The 12,950-nt window shown below is 38.3% G+C and overlaps 1 protein-coding gene across 1 annotated transcript in view; it reads right to left on the reverse strand.

Moving 5' to 3' along the window:
- Nucleotides 1-12,950, reverse strand: part of usp28 (ubiquitin specific peptidase 28) — a 54,255-nt gene that overhangs the window by 8,205 nt on the left and 33,100 nt on the right. The window contains exons 15-20 of the mRNA XM_038290368.1: nt 11,355-11,425; nt 8,859-9,087; nt 6,910-7,245; nt 4,926-5,047; nt 4,183-4,458; nt 1,477-1,572 (exon numbers count right to left, since the gene is read on the reverse strand). Coding sequence (XP_038146296.1) covers nt 1,477-1,572; nt 4,183-4,458; nt 4,926-5,047; nt 6,910-7,245; nt 8,859-9,087; nt 11,355-11,425 — 1,130 coding nt within the window. The remainder of the gene's footprint in view (nt 1-1,476; nt 1,573-4,182; nt 4,459-4,925; nt 5,048-6,909; nt 7,246-8,858; nt 9,088-11,354; nt 11,426-12,950) is intronic.

The following is a 12,950-nucleotide window of genomic DNA, read 5'->3' on the forward strand; positions in this document are numbered from 1 at the left end:
AAATAAAGAGCAACTGTTTCCAATTTCTCTAAAATTGATATGTGTGATGTGGTATACTATTAATGTCCTTAATCCAGTAATCTGTCATATTTTACATTAGAAGGTGATTAACCAGAAATTCTACTCTCATCTTCGCAGGACGTCTTAATTTGTGTGCCCTGCTATCAGCCAGTTTCCATCCTCTTATATCAGCAATGAAAAATTAAAAATACACTACGTGTTGTTGTGTTCGGTGACTGACGTTTATTTCTGTCAGGCTGAAGGGACAAAAGTTGGAGAAATACCGATTCTCTTGGATTTAAAAAAACACAAAACAGCGTAGGGGGACCTCGTTAATGTATTTATTTTACAATTTCTTAAAAAGAGCAACCGATTAAAATGGATGTTACAAAGTTGAGATGATTATATGAGCTGTTTTTACCGAAAAATGATCAGGAGCGCCTTGAGAATGGTCAGATCCGCCTCTCTGGCTGCAATGCGCGCTCCCGACACAGGGGGAACAGATTTTCACGGGGAAACAGAATTTCGCACAAGACCTCTTCACACCGATGTCGAGCGGTTGAAGTTCCTTTGTCAGACCTCCCGGGATAACGGCAAGCACAGCGTTCATTCAGTCACAGATTAACAGCGATGGTGATGCGTGGAAAAAACCACCTGGTCTCCTCATACACCTCCCTCAGCCACGCTTTCATCATCTCCTCATCCATCCAGCCTTTTTCATTTGCCGTAATATCATGTGTCATCAGAGCGATGTGTCTGTCTCGCTGTCAGCTCCCAGATCAGCTTCTCTGATTGGTTGATGAGGCGCTTCCAGCAGCAAAACTTCAATTTTTCCATCTCGAGCAGCAGCAGCGCGTTTCCGGCGCTTCAGATAAACGATCCCGACGCGCTGCGCCTGCTGTTCAAAACGCGCTGCGGGACCTTTTGCTGCACCTATACGCGCGTCAACCATTGACTTTGCATGTAAACTCACTGCTTCTGCTGCGTCCGGTTCACACCGATGTCGAGCGGTTGAATAACAGCGAGCACAGCGTTCATTTGTTTCACCATGTTTTTCACATCAGCTGTGAGATGGGCACGCATGGAGTTACATATTAACAGCGATGGTGATGAGTGGAAAAAAAACACCTGGTCTCCTTACATTCACCTCCCTCAGCCACGCTTTCATCATCTCCTCAATGAGGAGATGAGGAGTTCTGCATGGTGCATGGTGGTCCCAAAAGTCGCAGTCACAACACACATAGGGCGCACCGCACATTTTGAGGAAAAAAAAAAAAAAGACGTTTATGTGCGCCTTACAGTCGTGAAAATAGGGTAATTTGGACAAGTTCGGCGGGCCGGATTAAAAAGCCTAACGGGCCGTATACGGCCCGGGGGCCGTAGTATGCCCATGTCTGCTTTACACTATCCCATACATGTTGTGATTTTTCAGGGTTAACCCGAAACGTAACGATCTTAAAAATCCGCTTGTCTTACCCTGATGAGGCCAGCCTCAGGGCCCTCTTTGTCAAACGTTTGTCTGGCCTTGGCTATGGCCAGGATGACACCTTGCATAGCTGGAGTGAGCATCATCTAGGAAATGACACATTGAGGAAAACAAAGACAGGAAATTTCACACAGAGCAACAAACACAGTGCACACACAAAGTGAGAAAGCAGATGATTTGTTTTACCTTTTTTTTGTCTTAAACTGTGTCTAAATGTGTTTAATTTTTTATGATATTAAAGTAAAACTAATTGGGAAAAACACTGAGCCTTTATATTGCAGCAGTTCCTTATCCTGACCATAAGTGTGTCAATTGTGAAAAAGAAAACTCCCCTTTAAAGAACCGTGTTCAGTTTGACTAAATATCTAGATATCTGGGGTGTGAGAAGACGGAGCAAACACACTCAGTGAGAACATAAAGCAATGATCTAGAGCGTATTTTCTATGCGATAGAAAAAGAAAATCAAAGCCATAGTTATCTAAAATCACTGCAAAAAAGGTACTACCATTTAATCATCACTTTTAATGTCACACACTAACTAACACAAAACGAACAGCCCTTTTCTGACAGTACTTTGCACCTTATATAGTGGTTTTAAATAACCAATCAAAGATAATAAGGAATAAACTCTTTAAAAAAATCTAAACTGATATAACAGCTGCAGTTTTTCCAGCGAGCCTTTCATGGTATAACCACTGATCTGTATTTACTCACTGAATTGCTGATAGGTTCTTGGTAGCACAGGGTGCTGCGAATTCACCAGCCGCCATATTGGTACTCCCTAATTAGACTGGTTGGATTGTAAACAATACGTGCGGGGGGCTTAAGACTTTTAGAATAAACATAAAGTCATCACTTTGACACACTTGCTGTTTCCTAGTATCAGTAGATTACTGTAATATATGGTAAAATATAGAAAGTAAACATTGCATTTTCAGCATGAAGTCAATGAAGTCTATAAATCATGTAGTATAACATATACAAATCTATAACAACAAAATTAGTGTGTTAATGGAGCATTCACATTCTAATAATCTGCTAAAACTGATAAATTGATGATGTACATTAAATATACATGTACTGATTACATTGTTATGCTAGTTACACCACATTAAAGGCACTTTTATGGCGCGATTCAGTGGGAATGGGGAGTACCAAGATGGCGGCAGTTACTTCGGTTTTTTTCGGTCTATCAGCAATCCAGTGATTAATGAGAGATCAGTGAGAATAAATGAATAGAATTTCTGCAACAGAATTACTGTTGAAAGAACCAACAATTTTCTTTCAGATTTATTTTTCCTGTTATTAGGTTGGACAACTAGGTGGGATTTTCTTTTTTTTTTTCTGTAATCTACGTAGATATTTACATCCCAGATAAGATAACTTATCCATTCTTGTTTTGATAATGTTTAGATATTATTCTCTTGTTGTTCTTTAAAAATTGGATAAAATTTCCTATAGTAGATATTGGTCAAAAATGATAAGCTGTCGTTTTCTCAAAGCTTAGGGTTAGTCAGTTAAAGAGTTTTTATTTAGCTGGAGACAAAAGTAACCGTTAAACTGAACTTGACTGCTTTATTTATTAATACTTAAACTCGATTTTAAGTCTGTCATAATATTCAAACAGAGACAACAGTTTGTCCATTTGGTATGAATAAACTGAATTGAACTGAAAATAAAAAATGATGGTTGGAATTAAATTTTTTTGGTAACATCTGCAAACTTCTAACTTGCTATTTTGAACTGTGCATAATTCTATCTACATTAATAATAACCTCCTGAGACCCAGAGAAAAAGTTTTTGAATTTCTTTCTTTGAATTTCTATTTTACACTACATGACTCTTTGGAGTGAAAAAAACAATTGAAAAAAGTTGAAAACATGTTTTTATTTATTTTTTAGGGTATATCCTTTGGAGAGGACATCGGGACTCTCTTGTAGCAAATATGAACACATTTCGAGGCATACATTTACCTCTGAACTCTGACAATCTTTAGTGCTGTAAATTTCAAATGGCTACATCATTTAAGCCAGTGGTTCAGATTTCCAGGCACCTCATTCAACTTATCAAAAGCAAGCTAATTTATGTAGTTTAATCAGGTGTGTTCATTCTGTTTTGGTTTGTGGTAGTCAGTAAAGCAGTTCTTCTTCTTTGAGATGCAGAGGTACATGTTCCATTTGATGCACTTTATGTAGGTTTTTCCAGTGCACCCTTCTGCTCTGCACCTGGAAGTAGTAGGATTGTCCATCATCTGTGGAAAATGGACAGCTCCATACTTTCTCACTTCCTTATCTGGCTACTTAGACCCAGTTCAATTATGAGGAGAAAAAAAAAAAAAACCACAGCATGATGCTGCCATCACTATTTTTCAATTAGGTCTTGGAATGGGCAAAATTACCTGGGATACAAGTGTTTCATGTGGTCTTACCAGATCATAGAGATATCATAGTTAGGAAAAGTTTTGAATTTATTAATTATGGCTTATCTTTTAATTTAGCAATGACATTGGAATTTTTTTTTGGTAATCTACTTTTTGCAACATTAATCCAACCTTCCAATGTATCTTCTCCCATCCTTAGTAGGTGTGAGTAGATACTGGGGCATTAATGCATTCATTTTAAAATTCATTAATCACTTTTTGAGGTTACATAGATAACTATGAGGTATGAGATCATTTTGTCTGAACCCTTCCTTACCTCCTCGTTGTATCCATCAGCATCCGCCCTCACCATGATCCTCCCCACATTGGGGATCTCCACCTCTGACACTTCATTCTCAGCCTGCCTCTGCCTCGCTGGGACCTCCTCCTGCTCCCGGTGTTGCCCCTCGTTTTCCGGATCTGCTTCCAGTCCAGCAGCCTCACCAGATGCTCCCGGTTCATCATTTGTCTCGGAGCTCAGTCCTGCCACCTCCGCGTGCATGTGGAGTCCAGACGGTTCCGGATTACTAACCTCTGCATCGGAACCAGAGGTCTAAAAAAGGAATTGAACAAAATTCGATATAAAAAACATAAAATAAAATATGACAAGTATATTTAAGCAACTGAGTTTCATGGCAGATATCTAAAAACATCTAAACTGCATCTAAATTTCTATTATATTCACTACAATCAATATGGTTTATTTCAATAGAGCTAATTCACAACAAAAATAATCTTTACAATCAAATTAAAAACAGATTGGATAAATGTTTTCTATCTAAGGAAACCCAGATGATTGAATCTAGTAAATGACTTTGCAGGATCCGCTCCTCCTGGAGGAGTGTGTGGTGACAGCAGCCTGTCTAAACTCAAAACGACCTTTAATGTGCCGGTCACATATAAAACCAACGAAGAAGACCCTTGCCTCAGATACTTGCGTCTGTGACCCAGAAATTTTAACCCACTTTCCAGTGTGATAGAATATCAGGAGGAGGGTTATAGACTGAAGGACTTCCCCACCTGACTCTGCAGCTCAGCTGACTTTGGGCTTGATTCCAGGGTGTCGCTGACTGCAGGGGTGTCGGTTGCATCTGCTCGGCATTCTGGACTTGCAGATGGGGGCAAAATCTCAGGAGCTTCTGCTGTTCAATAAGATGTGAAGAGAGCTGGATTCATTATGCATGTATGTATTCTTAAAATAAGTATGTTTCATTTCATTATTTATATAAATAGAATCAGTTAGCCAAGCCCACATGGCTCTATGGAAACAAATTGTTAGAACTGGTTGTTCCAGCCCAGAAAAACCTGCCATTTAATATTTTTAATAGCTGGTTATGAGTTGTTTCCATCCCTATGGAGGAAGTTTGGTCTACTATTTTTGGAAGAATATTTTTGGATGTTCTGAAGCAGGAAAAACAGCCTTCCATCACTCCACCACTACCATGTTTAACTGTAGATATGATATTCTGTAGAATATAGAAAATAATACCTACAGATAGTGTCTAATTAAGTGATTGAAGGGTGTATGTTATATAACCTCTCTTAGCACAACAGGCTTAAAAGCGGTTGCCATGACCCAGATGGCTGAGAATTTGCACAGAATCACATCCAGGGGCGGATTTAGGAAATTTGGGGCCCTAGGCAAAGACAGGCATAGGGCCCTCTGGATTGAGAAGACAACACATAAAACAGATACAGGAATTTTAATAGAATAGACATATATCATTTATTCTACCTATTGTCCCTCACTAAAAGGGCAACAGCAAAAGTAAATAACCCAGTCCTTCTTTTTACTTTAGACAAGCCATGATCTGCTTATCTGTTCTCCATTTTTCATTTGGATGAAATAAAAGCTGGAAGTAAATATGCGGCCATCTCCATTTCTCAGTTCTTCATTAGAAAGGACACGCAAAAGCTTGATGTTTACCTCTCTAACATGAGAGGAAAAAACAAGACAAAAAAAAACAACCTAAATAATTGATTTCTGGTCGTCTGTAGCAAATACAAACAAAATTCAAACTTAATTTTAAGATGACCTATGTTCAATATTGTAAATAAATACCAATTAATATAGGGGGACATCCACTTCGACTGTTTAATAGTTGTTCATCTCTTATTCAACCGGTGTCAAATTTGAAGCTGAGTTTGTTGCTGATTGTGGGCTGCGGCTGGTGTACTACCGCCGCAGTCACTTTGGATAACTTTGAGAGCAGCTTTCTACTTTCCTCCTTCTTTTTCCTCTTTTTAGCACTTCTAGGGTAGCTTCTTTTTGTTAGGAATCCAGTGTATGTGGGCTGTGTTTGTTTTTTTGTCTTCTCTCCCTCCACCACCAGGTGGCACCCTGTTCTCGTTGGTCCTCCCACACACCTGCAGCTGGTTGTGCTCATTACTGAGGACTCTTAAGCGGTGTACTGCCACTGCCTCGACGCCAGAGTGTTTGCCAGTTTTGAGTACTCTAGCCAAGCCGAGTTTTTCTGAGTCTAACCTTGTTTTTTGTCTTTGCCTGTTCGGCAGGAAGTCATCCTGCAAAATGGATGTTTTGGCCTTCTCCCCCTGGAAGGATTGTTTTGAGCTTCACACTGAGCAGGGGATTAATCTCCACACGACCCGTTCAAGTTCTCCTGGAAATCGAAGTGGCAGTCCGCTCCATTGCTCCTCAAGGAACCAACAAAACAATTTTTGCAAGACGTTGTTCAAAGTTCCCACAGACCCTGAACTTACTTCTGAACTTCCCTTCTCACTTCCAGTTCTGGTGCACCAGCTCTCTGAGTTACCCTGGATCAACCTGATTTATTATTTATTATTGATTATTGATATGATTTATTATTTCAATAAACCTGTTTTCCTCTGGTTCTCTGAGTGGTTACCTGCATGTGGGTCAGATCTCTTAAAGACAAGTAATAGCTGTATTAAACATATATGTGAAAGGAGTTTTATGGGGCCTAATGGTAAATCCGCCCCTGATCACTTGACTTAACCTATATAATTTGTGTCCGTTGCATACCTTCAGAGGTCGCCCTTGCATCACAGTCTGCAGCTTTCTCCTCTTCTGCGCCTGACTGTGGCCCTAAAACGGCTCCTTGGTCCAGCTCTTCAGTGGACGGTCCAGACTGTGGTGCCGGCTCCACAGGTGTTTGCTGTGTTTTCTCCACAGAGGAGCTCGGAGGCTCCGCCACGGTGGCAGACTCTTCCTGTGGGGTGGCAGTCTGGCAGAACTGCTCTTCCCATTCGCTGAGCTCTCGCTGGAACCATCGGTTATCTTCCTGAACGAAGCGTCTGAGGGCGGCCGGCAGCGAGTCCATGCCATGAAGTACCTGGCCTGTCTCATCATCTGTGTCTTCTGGGTGGATGGCACACATGGTTAGGTCAAAGGTTCCCTCAACAAACCCTACACAACACCTAAACAACATCTAAACTTGAAATGAAAGACTTGATTCTTTTTTTCAGATATTATAATCCTATAATGTAAACCAGTAAGGAACTTTCTAAGAAGATATATAGAAACAAATACAATTTTTAGATCTGAAAAAAAGAAAAAAAATTGTAAACATGAATCAAAAACCAATGAACAAGAATGATGTCAGGTTTCTGTTTCTGTTATGTTTTTCTTTTGAGTATTCAGTCTTACTTTACTGCTTGTTTTCTAGTGTTTAGTTTTCTTTTCTCCATGTTTTATTGTCCTAGTTATTTGATTATCATTTTGTTGTCATTTCCAGTCTTCCAGGTTTCTATTTGTTGCTCTCTGCTGCCCTCTTGTGTTCTCCTTCTTTCCTAGCTCTTTCCCTGTCTTGTTCTGTGCACACCTGCTCCCAGTTTCCTCATTAGCCCTATCTTTGTCTCAGTCTCCTTTAAAAGGCCCTCTCTCTTCAGTTCCCCTTTGCTGGGTCCTCGTCAAACACCGTCAAACATGCTCCAACTCCTTCTCTCTTTGCCCTCCTCCTTATGATTGTGATTCCCCTGATGTCTCCATGGTTTCTGGTACGTTAGACTAGTTTTCATGTTTTTGATTTTTGGATTTTTGGACTCCTGGTTTTATGTTTGTTTGGACTTTGTTTTTTTTTTTTGGATTTTTGGATAACGTGCCTCTGTTTTCTGTTAAGTCATTATTAAATCCACAAGAGATTCACCTCTGCCTCGCTGCCTCTGCTTTTGGGTCAACTAACCATAGCCTAATCGTGACAAATGAATTACTACATAATATGGAAAAGTATGCCAATTTAATTACACCGATCTCAACCTTTGAGCTGTAAATCAATAAATATAGTTTATTTTGTACACATTAACGTCATCTCAAAAAAATTAAATCCTATCAAATTGTACCTAAATTCATGCTTAATAATGTAACTTTATAAAAATACATGTTAAACTTCATATGTCCCAAAGCCATTGATGACTATGAGACACTGGGTAGTTATATTATATTTAGAAGGTTGTTGATGCATCAACATGGAGGAGCAGCTCTACCATTTAAAAAAAAAAAATACAGAAATAAATAATTTCTCAATAAATAAATAAGCATCCAATTAATTGCCCCCAAAAATACAATAAACAAATAAATGTAGGTAGAAATTAAATTATACAGTGAGACATAAATGTATATATCTCTTTTAATTAGCTTCTTTATTTATTCACCTTTGTAATAATTACCTTATTTATTTATAAATTAATTACATATTTTTTAAGTATTTATTTATGTGCATGTTATAATATTTTAGTTGCTTTATTCTGCTTTTGTATTTTTTTACCTTATTTATTTCTGCATGTCATTTTTACATTTCTGTTTGCATTTCTGCCTCATTATGCAAATAAGGAACGGTGTGTCTTAGAGGGTCATCTTACATCAGCAGTGTCTATATATAAATATGATTGGAGGAATTAAATCGATGTATCCATCAGTGTTTTAAATAAAATCAGAACTAATGAGTTTTGGTTTAAGTGAGGCCATTTGTGTACCTGTGATCAGCTGAGGTAGCCTGTCATCAATGTACATCAGGCAGTATGCGCTGGCGTTGGTCATCCCACCAAAGGAGTCTCTTTCAAGCTCCTCCCACGAAGACTCTGTAATGCTGACGTCGTTGTACTTCATCCAGCGCTGGTTAGCGTGGTCATAGATGTAAGCCCAGTAATGACCTGCTGATGCCTGACCTTCATGAACAAGCACTGCGTGTAGTCTGTAGGGCACCTGTTGAAAATAGCATTTCTTTCAGTTAGAAGACATTATTCTACAACCAGTGTTTGACACATTACAACCACAGACTTTATGTTTTTGTTTTGTTTTTTTTGGGGGGGGGGGGGTTGTGTATGTAAATGAGGATAATGTTTGGTTTTCCAAGTAAGTTAAAAAAATCTAGTCCTTGAGCAGTGGCGGCTCTAGACCGAATGTACCAGGGGGGCCAGGAGGGGGCCAGCATGTTTTCATGGGGGCACGGAAAAGCATGAAATATAAAACAGGCTAAGGGATTCAAATAAATTCAGATAGCTGCATGAAGTGAAATTTCTATTCAATTAGGTTTCATTAAAATTCTAAATGTCTTAATAGGTCAATACTGGAAAAAATCCAAATCTAGATAAGTTATTTTTTTTCTTAAAATAAGTTCATTTGTTCTTGGATTGAGGAGGTAAAAGAGACATTTTGCCCATGGAACAAGAAAATTTACACTTAAAATAAGACAATGCAATTGCCTTGTCTTATTTCAAGTGCATTTTATCTAAATATCTTATTTTAAGAGAAAAAATACTCATTCCATTTGCAAAACACCTCATTTACCTACTCAAAATAAGGGTAAATACACTTAATTTAAGAAAAGTTTACTTATTTCTAGATCGTTTTTCCAGTGTATACATTCAGAATTTAGGAATTTTACTTTTTTTTTTTTACTTAATTTAAGTTGAAATTACAGTTTTCTATAAAATCTGAATTAGAATTGAAGAAAAACTGTTAAAATTAGCTGTAAAAAGTAGAGTATTTTTTTTTTACATTTGTTTTGGAAAAAAACATTTAGCAGATGAAAACTGGGATCCTATCTCAATACCACTTATATGTTTTTAAACAGTTAATAAAACAGAATTTGTAAAGAAAAAAATAAAATTGATCCAAAGGATCTATCAGTAACCATGTCTGTTTCTGCGCATATCATCATTAGAATTTCTTTGAGTATTATGTCTTCAGTACAGGGGACATAACAGGGGCCAGGACATGATCTACAGGGGCCCTGGCCCCCGTTGGCCCCTGTCTAGAACCGCCCGTGTCCTTGAGCACACTGAAAACAAAATTAAACCAATCACAGCTGCTCTTTGGATGCTTTCTCCTGGGTTAGACAGTGATCGGTGTAACTGGGGTTTCAGTGGGCTCAACCCTTGAGTAACCAGAAGGGGGATGGAAATTATTTTTGTAAAGCAAAAATAAAATGCAATTTCAAAAAGGAAATTTGAAATGCAAGTTGGAAATGGATTAAGGCAGGGGTCTTCAACGTTTTCCAGGCCAAGGACCCCCAAACCCATGGCGAGATGGAGCGGGGATCCCCTAATTATATATATATATATATATATATATATATATATATATATATATATATATATATATATATATATATATATATATATGGTAAGAAACGTTAAATCAAACTGGTCCTATAGTCACTCTATTAAAGATTATGTCATGTAATGAAAGAAATTTCAATTAGTGGAAAAAATTGCAGGGGGAATATAAAAAAAAAGTCTAATCAACAAAATCTTTTAAAATGTGTGTTTAGGAAAGCTATTTATAATCAGATTTATTAATTTTGGTTTTTAAAATTCCATTAAGAAAAAGATTTTGTCCTTGACTTTGGGCCTATCTGACTCATTACTATATTTTGATCTATTCCAAAAAAAAAGGAAAATAAAAACAAAACACTACACTTTGTTGTCCATGTTTGAAAACTTGAAAAACAAAGTCGGTTTGTTTTTTTTTTTTTTTACTTTTTTTACATAAATGATGAGAATCTTCACCAGCATATTTTGGTACAAAACATCTAATTGTAGCTTTGGATGTATTTATTTAGTGTCTCTAACATATTATCTAACCTGGATTTTTCTGTATTTAGCTTTACTCCTTAAACTGTGGTTCCTTGTCTCCTCTGAAAGGAAGCAACCTCCTAATGCTGCCACTACCATGCTTAACTCAAGGAATGAGGTATAAAGGAAAATCTCTATTGTAGATGTAAAATTTTAAAGACATCTGAGCAGATCCCCTCTCCCACATGTTTGCTGAATCTTTTTGATAGCTTTGGCAAACTTCAAATTGACTTTTTACGGCTTTCCAGGTATCACCCTTCTTGAAGTCTAACAAATATCCTATAAACCGGTTGTCCCTTTTAGCCGCGAATCAGATAGGTGTTAAAAAGTTAAGGTGGTGTAAACCTCTGAAGCCTTTTGAAAGCAGAACTTCAGTGAAAAGTAAAGTCTTACCTGGCAGAGACTGTTGTCAGAGTACATGCCCTCCAATGTCTGTGTGAGCTTGTCTATGCTGGTCTTTAGCTCTGTAGCGCAAAAATAAAACACACTGAAAACAGACTCTACAAATTTATACCTCTGAAAAGAAAAAACAAGAATTTCTGCTTAAAACTTTGAATACAGGAACAGCTAAAGAATACAATCATCACTGTTTACAGAAAGTGAAACTCAGAAATCATAAAGATTCATTACATGCAGTCTTGCTTGACATTTTACATACCCCCCCTCCATGAAAGAAAATGACCAATTCACTCTAGGAATTAAAATAACACAAAACTGGAAAAAGTAATACAAAATAAAAATTTGCTAAAATATATTTCAGTAAAATCTAAAATTGATTTGGAATTTTTGTTTAAAAAAAGCACAAACTGTCTCAGACAAATTAAAGCAACTTGCTCATGATCAGTGAACCAACAACCAACCTGTCAACAGCTGCAGAAATCATGAACATTTCCTGGACATTACAGAAAACACCTGATTTCAGTCATTGCCTCAAAGTGCTGCTCAGGAGCTCCACTAGTTTTTTTTTTCTGTTACTTGTTTTACATAATACATATTTTTTATGTATGTATATATATATATATATATATATATATATATATATATATATATATATATATACACTCACCGGCCACTTTATTAGGTACTCCATGCTAGTAACGGGTTGGACCCCCTTTTGCCTTCAGAACTGCCTCAATTCTTGGTGGCATAGATTCAACAAGGTGCTGGAAGCATTCCTCAGGGAGTTTGGTCCATATTGACATGATGGCATCACACAGTTGCCGCAGATTTGTCGGCTGCACATCCATGATGCGAATCTCCCGTTCCACCACATCCCAAAGATGCTCTATTGGATTGAGATCTGGTGACTGTGGAGGCCATTTGAGTACAGTGAACTCATTGTCATGTTCAAGAAACCAGTCTGAGATGATTCCAGCTTTATGACATGGCGCATTATCCTGCTGAAAGTAGCCATCAGAAGTTGGGTACATTGTGGTCATAAAGGGATGGACATGGTCAGCAACAATACTCAGGTAGGCTGTGGCGTTGCAACGATGCTCAATTGGTACCAAGGGGCCCAAAGAGTGCCAAGAAAATATTCCCCACACCATGACACCACCACCACCAGCCTGAACCGTTGATACAAGGCAGGGTGGATCCATGCTTTCATGTTGTAGACGCCAAATTCTGACCCTACCATCCGAATGTCGCAGCCGAAATCGAGACTCATCAGACCAGGCAACGTTTTTCCAATCTTCTATTGTCCAATTTCGATGAGCTTGTGCAAATTGTAGCCTCAGTTTCCTGTTCTTAGCTGAAAGGAGTGGCACCCGGTGTGGTCTTCTGCTGCTGTAGCCCATCTGCCTCGAAGTTCGACGTACTGTGCGTTCAGAGATGCTCTTCTGCCCACCTTGGTTGTAACGGGTGGTTATTTGAGTCACTGTTGCCCTTCTATCAGCTCCAACCAGTCTGGCCTTTCTCCTCTGACCTCTGGCATCAACAAGGCATTTCCACCCACAGAACTGCCGCTCACTGGATGTTTTTTCTTTT

This window comes from Cyprinodon tularosa, unplaced genomic scaffold (genome assembly GCF_016077235.1).
Source record: "Cyprinodon tularosa strain WSP-4 unplaced genomic scaffold, ASM1607723v1 ctg28, whole genome shotgun sequence".
NCBI classification, from domain to species: domain Eukaryota; kingdom Metazoa; phylum Chordata; class Actinopteri; order Cyprinodontiformes; family Cyprinodontidae; genus Cyprinodon; species Cyprinodon tularosa.